At 37.5% G+C, this 13,715-nt stretch overlaps 1 protein-coding gene across 1 annotated transcript; it reads left to right on the plus strand.

Moving 5' to 3' along the window:
* Positions 1-3,478: 3,478 nt before the first annotated feature.
* LOC311081670 (E3 ubiquitin/ISG15 ligase TRIM25-like) lies at positions 3,479-11,137 on the plus strand. Its single transcript, XM_084112280.1, has 5 exons — positions 3,479-4,113; positions 4,510-4,605; positions 4,690-4,914; positions 5,361-5,514; positions 10,570-11,137. The coding sequence occupies exons 1-5, from the start codon at positions 3,544-3,546 to the stop codon at positions 11,091-11,093; spliced, it is 1,569 nt and encodes a 522-aa protein (XP_083968406.1). The 5' UTR covers positions 3,479-3,543; the 3' UTR covers positions 11,094-11,137.
* The last annotated feature ends 2,578 nt before the right edge of the window (positions 11,138-13,715 follow it).

A 13,715-nucleotide genomic window follows, 5' to 3' on the forward strand; every position in this document is an offset into this window, starting at 1 on the left:
GAATTGGCAAAGAAGATTCATGTGTACAACGATGGCATTTCATACTGTAGATCCATCACTCAGACTATCACTCTGATCCCTCACCTTGAGATGCACTCATAGATTGGATTTATTTTTCTTTCTGTTAATTATTCTCATTTTAAAACATGACAGTGTCCAAACACAGAAAAACTCCTGGTAAAGCAACTGAGATCCACGTAACACTATTATAAAGATGGCGATTATTAAAGAGGAGGGTGAAGGCATGAAGATTGAATAAGCATTCAGAGTGAAACATGAAGATTGAAATGTAAAGAGGAGGTGAACTCAGAAAACGAGGAGAGAATCTAAGTGGAGATTTACTAATAAACAATAACAGAATGCAAAACAGAGAGACTTCCAAACATACATCCATGGAAGGACAATAACTGATAATGAACACAGGTGTAGATATACAGAGGGTAACAAACTAACAAGACACACCTGTGAACAATCACAGAACTTCCCCTCCTGGAAACTACCTAAAACTTGTTCATTGGTAATCCCCTTCTGGAAACTCCCTAGGACTTGGTCATTAAAGCCTTTGCCTCTTCATCCTCCTTCTTCTGGACCTTTTCTTTGTCGCATTCTGTATCTCGTCTGCAACACATAAACGATATTGCTTGCATTTTACTTCTTTCTTTGGCAAAGCTCTTTCTAATGCATTTTCTCAATCTCTCTCTACTCTGTCATATGCTTAATAAATGCTTACAACATTCAGGCCTGGTTTCACAGACAGGGCTTAGATTAAGCCAGGATTTAGCATTAGTTCAAAGGACATTTAAGTAGCTTTTATAAACGTTCCCTAGAAGAAAAAAAGCATTAGTGTGCATCTTGAGACAAAACATATCTTAAAACAAATATTTTAAGATATGTCAGTGCAAACTGCTTTCAGTTAAAACAGCTCAAACATGCATTTTAGTCGGGGACTAGACTTAAGCCTTGTCTGTGAAACCGGGGGTCAGTGTGGTATGTTTTTCTTTATAAACCAAATTTCTCAATAAATGATTTTACAAAAACAACTTCTGGTGTCTTGCTTTACAAAAACACTTCCATTATATAAGGTCACCATTATGGTTGACTCTAATACATTGCTTCATACACAAAAAATGGCATATTTATAATATAAAAATTAGCATATTCTATAATACTGTCAATTAATTATGAAACAGCAATTTAAAAAATAAAACATTTACTTTGCATAAAGCAAACATTAAATGTGAGTGATTCACTTTACATTTGTGGTCTATGAGCGTGTAAACGTTAGAGATGCGCGGATGGGCTATTATTTCATCCGCAACCGCATCACAAAACTCATCATCCGTCCGCCATCCATCCGCACCAACGTTTTTGACCAATTTTCAAAACCGCACCCGCCCGCCATCCACTGATTGGGCGATGCAAGGCACTGCTGATGACAGCCGCGAGACTAGAAAGCTCTTACCTCAGAATATCAGCAGTGAACTCCGTCTCCGATCGGCGCACAGGGACAAAAATAAATAAATAGCCTAAATTAAACGCACTTCTGCAAACCTGACCTTATCTGACAGGCTACTGTACAATCCAGGAAATTGTAATGAAACATGGATTAAAATTAAGATACAATTAATACAAAACGAAATTCGCTTTAAAGAAAGGTTTTGTGCTTTCTGTTTGAGGTCTCTGTGAAAGTTTGAAAGTCTTTTAGTGACGCTTTCAAAGTGGTCGCGTCCGTATGGAGAACTGTCACGTAACACTGTTTTTTCCTCATAAATGCAAACACGAAAAATAAATGACAAAATACTTTTTTAAAAAGACAAACTAAAAGATTTAAAGCGTTTTGGGGAAAAAAAATGGATGGATTTATAGCGTTTTGAAAAAAAAAAAAAATAACTTTGAATTTATCATCAACAATATTGTTGTTTGATTTAATAATCATTGTTCAACATGTTCAGACTGAGCCAAAAAAAAAAAAACATTTTAACAGGATAAATTGAATATTCACAAAATGTGTGGGTCTAGGTAAAAAATGTCATATTCCTGAAAACTATATTGAAATGGATTTATCGCGTTTTGGAAAAGAGCTCCTCAATTATAAATGATTATTAATAAATTATAATACAATTAATAAAACAAGTTAGTATAAATGGGTTGTGGCACAGTGATGAATTTGGAAACTTAAAATGGCACTTTATAACGAAAAGGTTGCCGACCCCTGGCCTAGGCAAAGTATCGACCCACCTTGCTCTGTTGCTGGCATGGGCTCAGTGACAGGAAACAAAAACCTTGAAAAAAGTATAAACGGCCCCACCAAATCACAGAGATGCCGATTTGCACGGGACTAATATTATCACAGGACCTCGGAGTTCGGCGAAATATGGTAGGTCATTAGCGGGGGAATTTTTACTTTACAAATTACAGACATGGCCGATTCGCACAGGATTAAGATCACAGACGATCTCTGCAATTATTACAAATTACTAGAGGTCACCAGGTAATACTAATCCAGTGCGAATAGGGCTTTTAGACGTACCCATCTTGTGGCTGTCATAAACATAAACTGCTTCGCAGGTTTTTGCAAATTAGGCTACATAGCCTGCACTGGTGTCATCCTGATTTACCACATTGTAAAACTTATTCCAGGCAACACTTTTCTTACCTTCTATTTCCTTTGTTTTTAATTCTCCTTTTTTGAGTTTGTCACGTACCTCCTTTGCCGGCGTTGCCATCTCTGAAAATAACAAGCAGTCTGCATAGACATAGCCATATTACTGCCTGATGAAAATTTGACTATATTTCAAAGTGTGCTCGATTTTTTTTGGATGTAGGTATAGTCAGATAACAATATTTAACAATGTATACATATACAGTCCGCGGCTGAAACCGCCAACCGTGCAACTCTAGTAAACTTCCTCCTATTATTACTGAAAAACAGTAAGAAAGATTAAAATAACTTAGCAAAATAATTACCATTGACAACAGACTTGCTGCCATGAGATGAATTGTTTTTGTAAATATGACTCATCTTATACATCATGTACAGTCTGTATTAGTGTATGATTCTACTGTTCCCCAGTGTCTAGTATTAAAAAATAATAATAGAACAATCGCAATACATGGCAAAATCGAATCGCAGTAAATGTAGAATCGCAATTCTTAAAAATCGCAATACATATCGTATCGGCACCCAAGTATCGTGATAGTATCGAATTGGGAGGTGTATCGTCCCAGCCCTATGACAAACTGGACACAGTTTTCAGTCCTGCAGTACCAGTGAAGTAGTCCAGAATTACTGAACTATTAAGGGTTGTCTTGCTTCTCAGTAACTTCTATTCTTAACTTCTATAACTTCTAGTGTGTGTCTGAGACTGATTAAACACAGTGTGTGTGGGACCAGGAGTGAGGAAGCTGCTTTACAGACACGCCTGTTTTGCATACAGCACTCAAACAGAAGCAGGAAACAAGAAACAGTTTCAGTTCAGGGAAAGAGACACTGAAGTGAAGTTGAACTGTTGTGTGTTTGCATCTCTGTATTTTTGCAGTAAAATGGCAGAAGCCATCATTTCTCAGGATGAGTTCCTGTGTTCAGTGTGTCTGGATCTCCTGAAGGATCCAGTGACCATTCCCTGTGGACACAGTTTCTGTAAGAGCTGTATTACAGGCTGCTGGGATCAGGAGGATCAGATGAGAGTCTACAGCTGTCCTCAGTGCAGACAGACCTTCAGTCCAAGACCTGCTTTAGCTAAAAACACCATACTGGGTGAAGTGGTGGAGAAACTGAAGACTATACTTCCTGCTGACTGTTACGCTGGAGCTGGAGATGTGCAGTGTGACGTCTGTAATGGAAGAAAACGCAAAGCCGTCAAGTCCTGTCTGGGGTGTCTGAACTCTTACTGTCTGAATCATCTTGAACAACATGAGAGTTTCTTTAAAAGAAAGAGACACAATCTGACAGATGCCACTGGAAGACTGCAGGAGATGATCTGCCAGAAACACGACAAGCTCCTCGAGGTTTTCTGCCGCACTGATCAGAAGTGTATATGTCTGCTATGTACGATTGATGAGCATAAAAACCACGACACTGGATCAGCTGCAGCTCAGAGGACAGAGAAACAGGTATGAACTTGGAGTCCCATAATACTAATTTACAGGCTCATCATTTTGTTTATGGGTCTACTAGAATACATTTACATATTTAATGTCTGTTTTCACCCTCACTGTCTGAATGCTGTTTTAGCCCTAGAAACAGAGACATTATTCATAATACATTATTTTGTGTTATGCAAGAGAAAATCATTCAAGTTTGGAAAGACATGAGGATGAGAAAACAATGAAAGAATTTACATTTCTGGGTGAACTATCCTTATAAAATTGATGAAATAATTTGATGAAAATAACCTTACCGTGTAAGATCTTTAACCCCTCAGTCTCACCACTTCACAGATATTGGATTCATATCTGTTTACCTGATGATTAATGTGATGTTTCTCCTGTCATTGGTTTGTCCTTTAGCACCAGCTGAAGGAGACGCAGAGGTCGTTCCAGCAGAGGATCCAGCAGAGAGAGAAAGATATTCAGCAGCTGAGAGAGGATGTGGTGTCTCATAAGGTGAGTCTGGAGAAGAAGAGAAGTTTGAGAAGTCTCAGTCAGGACTCACTGAAGCTCACTGTGTGATTGTGGTGTGTGTAACAGCGCTCTGCACAGACAGCAGTGGAGGACAGTGAGAGGATCTTCACTGAGCTCATCCGCTCCATTAGGAGAAGCCGCTCTGAGGCGACACAGCGGATCAGAGATCAGGAAAAGACTGCAGTGAGTCGAGCTGAAGGACGACTGGAGCAGGAGATCAATGATCTGAGGAGGAGAGACGCTGAGCTGGAGCAGCTTTCACACACACAGGATCACATCCATTTCCTGCAGGTAACAGAGATCTAGAAGAACAGGGTCATAGTGGACTTGAGCAAGAGACTCACAGAGAAACATTTCATGAGAGCAGAATGAGTCGTTGACTGAAGTGTTGATCTTTGTGATGTTCGGTGTGTTCCAAAGAATTCAGAATGAATCAAATCTACTTATTCCTTCCATGTGACGCCATTGATGCACTTGATCTCTTATATTAATGTTATTGCCAGATGTTTGATCATCCAAGTGTTTTCCTAGAAAGTTCACATATAGTGCAAGTGTCAAACGCTAGAACTTATAGCACTAGTATGATATAATGAATATGAGAAGAATGAAGCTGATGATGTGAAAGTGCTGGATTGAGGAGATTTACTAAAGATCAACCAGAGCCGCACAAATCTGACAATAGTGCAGGTTATTGATGAAGTGTGGAGGTGATGAGCTTTGATTTCTGTTTTCTGTAGAGTTTCCAGTCTCTCTCAGCTCCTCCTGAATCTACAGACGGAAATGACAATCCCTTCTGTTCTCTCTCCTCTTTTGATGGCGTGAGAAAATCTGTCCATCAGCTGAGAGACAAACTGGAGGATATCTGCAAAGAGAAGTTGTTCTCTGACAGAGGTAAAGTCCTGGAGATTCTGCTATTAGAAATGACCCTCCATCATCTCATATCATGTAGAAGATCATATTAGAAATGTCTTAGTAATAAGCAATTACTTAGCAATATCTTTTTTAAAGGCGCGCAAATGCCAAAGATTTACGAGATGAAACTTGTAGACCTGGTTTCACAGACAGAGCTTAGATTATGCCAGGATTAAGCCTTAGTTCAATTAGGGCATTTAAGTAGCTTTTATAAACGTACCTTAGTAAAAGAAAACATTACTGGTGTGCATCTTGAGACAAAACAATGGCACTGATATATTTTAATGTTCAAGTTAATCTACGTAATTAAAGGTTTCAGTGCCAGATTTCTAAAGCGGTTATTTAACACTCAGAAATATAATGTCATGATAATAAATGGAGGATACAAGATGCAAGTAACAACAGTTTATTTATAAATGAAGTGTAGTGCAAAGTCCAAGTAGTCTGGTGTAGGGATGGCTGCTCTGAGTGGCGCAGGGACGTCGACAGGCAACCCGCTCGGTGATGTCAGAAGTGCAGAGAAAATCCACGAGAATCCAGCATGCAGCAATAAACTCCAGATGAACAGTAATCCCAGAGCAGAATGTAAAACAACAAGAACGAGAGATCAACACAGGCAAGGTAGCAAAGAGAACTGGAAGCAGGACACTGGGAATACTCACAACGATCTGACAACACAAGACACCAAACAATGAACATATAATATAATTACGGTGATTGGCAATCACCCTGACACACACACACACACACACACTGACATACAGGCAGAAAGAGAGACAGTGAATTCATGAACCGTGACATAATTCCTCTTTACATGCTTTTTTAATTATATACAGGTGAAAAATAGTAATAATATACACCAACATATATATTATAAATACAAATCTGTAATATACACCCCTAATAAAAAGTTTGGGATCGTTAATTTTTTTTAAAAATGTTTTTGAAAGAACTTAATTTATTTGATCAAAAATACAGTAAAAACAGTAATATTGTGGAATGTTATTACTAATTAAAAGAACTGTTTTCTATTTTAATATGTTTTAAAATGTAAAATAATAATCTGGAATGTGTGGAGGTGTTTTTATCTGGACTTTTTGATGAACAGAAAGATTGAAATAGAAATATGAAATGAAAAATAGAAATGTGAGTTATTTTAAATGATTTAAAATAGACGTGTTTATTAACATTTTAAATGTCTTTACTGTCATTTTAAGAATTGTACTGCACATTTACAAAGTGGGAAAGAGAGCATAACTGTATCATACTTACTGACATCCAAAAAAGCAAGATTTGAAATGAATTCGTGACTTTAACAAAGATGTAAATCAGGACAGGCCTAAACTGGGGATTCAACATATTCTTCAAAAACAGGATAACTAAAACTAAGGGATAAATATGGGTAACACTTTATTTTAAGGTGACGTGTTTACACGTTACTACATGCACTTACTATAGTAATAACAAATTGTGCATAATTACAAGTAACTAACCCTAAACCAAACCCTAACTGTAACTCTATAGGAAGTACATGTAGTTAATTTATATTACTCAGTACTTACTAAAGTATAATGTCACTACATCACCTTAAAATAAAGTGTAACCTAAATATGATTCTTTTTCACTGAAAGCCAATTAAAAACATTGATCCATGTTTTAGAGGTAGCATCACAGTAGTAAAAAAAAAAAAAAAAAGCTTTTCAAGAGTTTCAGGAAAGGAAGAACAAACTGAAAACTCTTCAGTAAAAAACTATTCCACTATGTTTTTATCCTCAACAGGATTTTGTATCAATTCTCTTTAATTTAGATGGACATTTAAAAAGCTCAAGATCACCTAACTGAAAACACTGAAAATCCCCAACAATAGGCCTACAATGCTTCAAAACTTTGTAAACCTCTGTTACGGGGCGAACAAGACATGAGGCGTGCGGATCCATGTGCAAGCTTTTATTAATAAACATAGTAAACAGGCAGGGTCAGACAACGGCAAACAGGTATAGTTCGGGCAAGACACAAGAGAGATCCTAGGGCAAGCGTGGGTCTACGATTAGCGAACAATATCCAACAGGGCCAGGCAGAGAGATAATCCAGGTACACAAGCAAAGATCCAAATGAGGGGCAAACAGAGTCCGAAGGGCAAGGCAGAGGGTTAATCCTGGAAACACAGGCAGATGTCAAAACACAAGAAAACAGGCAAGGCATAAACAACTCGGCTCCATAGAGTAGCTATCGCTAGGATAAGCGCTAAACAATACTCAGCGATCACAGAGAGAAAGTCCAAGGCTTATAAAGAGTGTGTAATTGGGTGATAGTGATTGTGAGATAGTTCTCAGCTGGGAGAGTGATTAGTGTAATCAGCTGTGTGTGTCGTCCGTGCAATGAATGATGGGAAATGCAGTCCAGTGTGCTGTGTGGTGTGAGAGTCAACATGGAGAATTCAATTCAAATTTTTCAATTCAAATTTATTTGTATAGCGCTTTTCACAATACATATTGTTTCAAAGCAGCTTTACAGAAAGTGCATTTCAGAAATGTACATAGAGAAATACAGTTAGTTAATCATGTATTGATTTAGGGCATAAACATATCGCCATCGTCGAGTCGTCTCTTCACAGGCGCCGAGTCGTCTCTTCACAGGCGCCGAGTCGTCTCTTCACAGGCGTCGAGTCGTCTCTGCACGGGTGTTGGAGAATCTGTAGTTTCCATGAGAGGCTGGATACAAACTGGAGCTGACGATCTGTATTTACCTTGGGACTGGCGTCCCGAGATAACAACAGAAAAGCAGATGGGAAATAATTAGCGTAGCTGCTGTTCGTAATATTAATGTTAATGCATTCAATCTGATTCAACTGTAGTATAAAAGGTAGGTATTATGTGAATGCTTGGCTAAAGAGATGCGTCTTTAATCTAGTTTTAAACTGGGACAGCGAGTCTGAGCCTCGAACAATATCAGGAAGGCCATTCCAGAGTTTAGGAGCTAAATGTGAAAACGCCCTCCCTCCTTTAGTGGACTTAGATATCCTAGGAATGACCAGAAGCCTCGAATTTAGTGATCTTAAAGAGCGCGATGGATTGTAGGGCGATAGAAGTTCCGTTAAATACACGGGAGCTAAACTATTTAGGGCTTTATAGGTCAGTAGTAATACTTTGTAATTGATACGGAACTTTATAGGTAACCAATGTAGAGACGACAGAATTGGTGTTATATGATCATATTTTCTTGATCTAGTAAGAACTCTAGCGGCTGCATTTTGGACTAACTGTAGCTTGTTTATTGAGGATGCAGGACAACCTGCTAATAAAGCATTACAGTAATCTAGTCTCGAGGTCATGAATGCATGAACTAACTTTTCTGCATCAGAAACAGATAGCATGTTACGTAGCTTAGCAATGTTTCTAAGGTGGAAAAAGGCTGTTCTTGTAACATATGAAATATGATTTTCAAAGGACAAGTTGTGGTCTAATATAACACCCAGGTCTTTTACTGTAGAGGATAAAGTAACAGGACACCCTTCTAAATTAAAGTTGTATTGTAAGAGGTTTTGTGGGCAGTTTTTTGGACTAATAAGTAATACCTCCGTTTTATCTGAATTTAATAGCAGAAAATTACATGTCATCCAGTATTTTATATCTTTAACACACTCTGTTAATTTAGATAATTTATTGTTTTCATCTGGTCGTGATGAAATATATAATTGAGTGTCATCACATGTTTTCTTATAATATTACCAAGTGGTAGCATATATTGAAAATAGCAGAGGGCCTAACACAGATCCTTGCGGTACTCCATAGTTTACTGACGTTATCTTCGATTTTTCCCCATTTAAGCAGACAAAATGGTAGCGGTCTGATAAGTACGATCTAAACCAGTTTAATGCCTGTCCCTGAACACCAGTGTAGTTTTGTAGTCGGTCTAAGAGTATTTTGTGATCTATAGTGTCGAACGCAGCACTAAGATCGAGTAAAACTAGTATTGAGATAAAGCCTTGGTCAGAAGCTAGAAGTAAATCATTTGTGATTTTAACGAGCGCAGTTTCTGTGCTATGATGCGGTCTGAATCCTGACTGAAATTTTTCATAGATGTCATTTTCTTGTAAGAAAGAGCCCAGTTTAGCGGACACAACTTTTTCTAGAATTTTAGACATAAATGGAAGATTTGAAATTGGTCTATAATTTGCTAGGTTATTATGATCTAATTGTGGTTTCTTAATGAGAGGTTTTATAACTGCCAACTTGAATATTCTTGGAACATGACCTAAGGATAAAGACGAGTTAATAATATTGAGAAGAGGCTCTTCCACTACAGGTAACACTTGTTTCAGTAGTTTAGTTGGTATTGGATCTAATAAACACGTTGTTGGTTTAGATGCAATGATAAGTTTATTTAGCTCTTCCTGTCCTATAGTTGCAAAGCGCTGTAGTTTTTCTTGAGGGGCGATAATTGAGGCTGAATCATAAGACACCATTAAAGATTGTACATTTACAATTGTATTTCTGATGCTTTCTATTTTCTCAGTGAAGAAATTCATAAAATCATTACTACTACACTGTAACGGAATATTTTGCTCAGGTAACGTCTGTTTATTTGTTAGTCTAGCCACGGTGTTAAATAAAAACCTAGGTTTATTTTGGTTATTTTCTATTAGTTTTCTATTAGGAGAAGCGACCTCTGGTGGCTATCAGGCGGAAGGCCACAGACCGGATTCGTGACAACCATATTATTACACTTATTGGTGAATCAATTTAATGGATCCTTGCTAAATTAATGTATCAGTTGCTTTAAAAAAAAGATAAAATTAAAGGTAAATTCATTCTACCATTTTAATAGTGTAAATATAATAATAGACCTAATTATAATAAACAGAATAATAACCAACATTAACATTCAGGGAAGACGATTAGGCAATATTTTATTAAGAGGGGGGTGTCAGGGACCTGTCACCTGGATGATGGATAATGATGATGATTTGCACAGGATATCAGACAGATCTGACAGATTCATAATTCCTGATTCTGATGTGTTTCTCTCCATCAGATTCCCATCGGTTCACTCTGGATCTGAACACAGTGAATAAAGCCCTCAGTCTGTCTGAGGGGAACAGAGTGATTACTAACACTGACCCAGAGCTTCAGCCGTATCCTGATCATACAGACAGATTTGATGTGTTTCCTCAGGTTTTGTGTAGAGAGAGTGTGTGTGAACCCTGTTGCTGGGAGATTGAGTGGAGTGGGAGATGTGTGTGTATATCAGTGTCATATAAGAGCATCAGCAGGAAGGGACAGAGTAATAAGTGTCGGTTTGGACGTAATGATCAGTCCTGGTGTTTGATCTGCACTTACTCCAGTTACTCATTCACACACAATAACATAAAGACTGAACTTCCTGTAAAGTCCATCAGCAGTAGAATAAGAGTGTGTGTGGATCACAGTGCAGGAACTCTGTCCTTCTACAACGTCTCTGACACAGTGATCCTCATCCACACATTCCAGACCACATTCACTCAGCCGCTCTATCCTGGGTTTAGGGTCCTTTCTGGATCATCAGTGAGACTGTGTTGATGAATGAGAATAGACTGATGAGAGATTCTACCCATAATGCTTTGAGCTGCATGATAAATCACCCACTAAGCAAAATGATGTCCAAAAGACGTCTTTTCAACGTCTTTCTCACAAAAATCGGACGTTGAAAAGACGTCCACTGAGGAGTCAGAATGAAAGTTGTTATGACGTCTTTTTTTGACGTGTTCTGCACGTCCGATATAGACGTTCATCGAACCTTCGTACAAGTTTAAAAACTAGTTCAGATGTGGCCATTGTGGACATATTTCAACATCATTTATGGTCTCATTTAGACATAATTACTTTGACTATTGCTGTCAGATGTTCTTAGTGAGAATTAACAGAGGTTTAGATGTTGATATTTGTTTAATTTGAAGTGTCACCATTGTGGTGATCAGTGTTTGCTTTAGTTGGGCTCTTGGTCCCCGTTCCTTTTACTTTAACTTTTCTTTGGCTGCTGTAAAAGTGTGTTTGTGTAACACAATTGTTGTGGCAGAGAAAGCCTAGAAAAAGTTTGAGGTGTTATCAGCTCAATGTTGATGATGACATAATCATCACAAAATGGGGCTTTAATATTGTGTTTAAAGTTTTGTGTTTATATTTGGCATTAATAACCACCAACCTTGTGGAGTTGCATTATTGGTGCCTAAAGCATTAAAATTTGTCACTTATTTGAAGGTGCACATAATGTTTTGAGCACATTTTTCATATAGTCACACACAGACATCAATATTTTGCATATGATTCACAACAATGGTGACAATAAAAAAAAAAAGCTTCATGCTGCAATGCATGATGGGTAGCTTTCATAGTACAAAACTCATCCTTAATTCCCAAGCTTTTTTGTTTTGATTGTCACCGTTGTTGTGATTCATATCCAAAATATTGATGTCTGTGTGTGACTACATGATACACTTGCTCAAAACATCATGTGCACATGCTTTTTATACACCTTCAAATAAGTGATAATTTTAATGCTTTTGGCACCAATATTGCAGTTCCACAAGGTTGGTGGTTATTAATGCCAAAGCATCCGACAATATTAGATGCCTATTTTGTGATGATTTCATCATCATCATTAATAAGCTGAAAACAGCTGATCTTACTTATTATTGGCTTTCTCTGCCACAACAATTGTGTTTTACAAACACACAGTTAAAGCAGTCAAAGAAAAGTTAAAGTAAAAGGAACGGGGACCAAGAGCCCAACTAAAGCAAAAACTGATCACCACAATGGTGACACTTCAAATTAAACAAATATCAACATCTAAACCTCTGTTAATTCTCACTAAGATCATCTAACAGCAATAGTCAAAGTAATTATGTCTAAATGAGACCATAAATGATGTTGAAATATGTCCACAATGGCCACATTTGAACTAGTTTTTAAACTTGTACGAAGGTTCGATGAACGTCTATATCGGACATGCAGAACACGTCAAAAAAAGACGTCATAAAAACTTTCATTCTGACTCCTCAGTGGACGTCTTTTCAACGTCCGATTTTTGTGAGAAAGACGTTGAAAAGACGTCTTTTGGACATCATTTTGCTTAGTGGGCAGTAACAGTGAGATGTTATAGAGTCTCTTATTTTCTCTTCATTACATTAATAACACAGCTGACCTTCTGCCAGTGAAATAACATGTCAGAATAAATGTGTGTAATGAATCGTCATATAGACAGTAAGATCAGTGTGTGTGTGTGTGTGTGTGTGTGTGTGTGGTAGAGCTTAGATTCTCTGCCCGAGACCGAACTTGATCCGACCCGACCCGACCTGACCCGACCCGCGGGCCGATATTTCCCGCCACTATCCTCGGGCCGGGACCTTGATCAACCATTTGTGTTTTTAAAAAAAAATTTTGTCTGTCATTTTAGTTTTTATTAGTTTTACTATACTCGAAATGCTCTTTTTAGTCTAGTCAAGTTTCAGTCGACTAAAAGTCTGAGCATTTTAGTCTTATTTTAGTCAGAATTATCCATTACTATTTTCGTCTAGTTTTAGTTGACGAAAACTGATGACATTTAGTCTAGTTTTAGTCAAAAACAAGTTCTTTGTGACATGCAAGATTTATTGTATTAAATCAAAAAATGTCGATTTGCGATTTTAATAGAAGTACATGGTTAAATATTTTACCACTTGCTTGAGCAACTTAATATATAAATGTATATAAAAGTAATGCATTGAATAATACGTTGTTTAAATTGTGTTTATGAAACAAAGTAAAGAGGCCGCACTATGCATATAAAACGTTTATTTTGCACAAACGCGTTTCGGCGTGTGCCTTCTTCAGTGTGGCACTGAAGAAGGCACACGCCGAAACGCGTTTGTGCAAAATAAACGTTTTATATGCATAGTGCGGACTCTTTACTTTGTTTCATATGTGTTATATAAGGCCAGCACTCTGAAAATCCAAAAAAACATAGAGTGAAGCCTGCTCCCAACCCTATCACTTGTTAAATTGTGTTTAAACGTGAATTACGTCTATTAAAGTGTGTATATGTGTACAAAGAGAATCGCAATGATGACAAAATAAAAGTAGCTGATAACTTCTGGATTTGAAATAAAAATAGTGAGTATGTGTTTGTGGTACAGCTTTGGATCAGTTATGCACTGCAAACGCAGC

This window comes from Abramis brama (genome assembly GCF_963993115.1).
Source record: "Abramis brama genome assembly, chromosome: 4".
Classification (NCBI taxonomy): Eukaryota; Metazoa; Chordata; class Actinopteri; order Cypriniformes; family Leuciscidae; genus Abramis; species Abramis brama.

What these genes read in the sequence shown, in the direction of transcription:
- LOC311081670 (XM_084112280.1), top strand. Translation starts at nt 3,544, where the DNA reads ATGGCAGAAGCCATCATTTCTCAGGATGAGTTCCTGTGTTCAGTGTGT. An exon ending in CTCAGAGGACAGAGAAACAG is followed by an intron (nt 4,114 to 4,509) that starts GTATGAACTTGG and finishes TTTGTCCTTTAG; the next exon opens with CACCAGCTGAAGGAGACGCA. An exon ending in GAAGTTGTTCTCTGACAGAG is followed by an intron (nt 5,515 to 10,569) that starts GTAAAGTCCTGG and finishes TCTCTCCATCAG; the next exon opens with ATTCCCATCGGTTCACTCTG.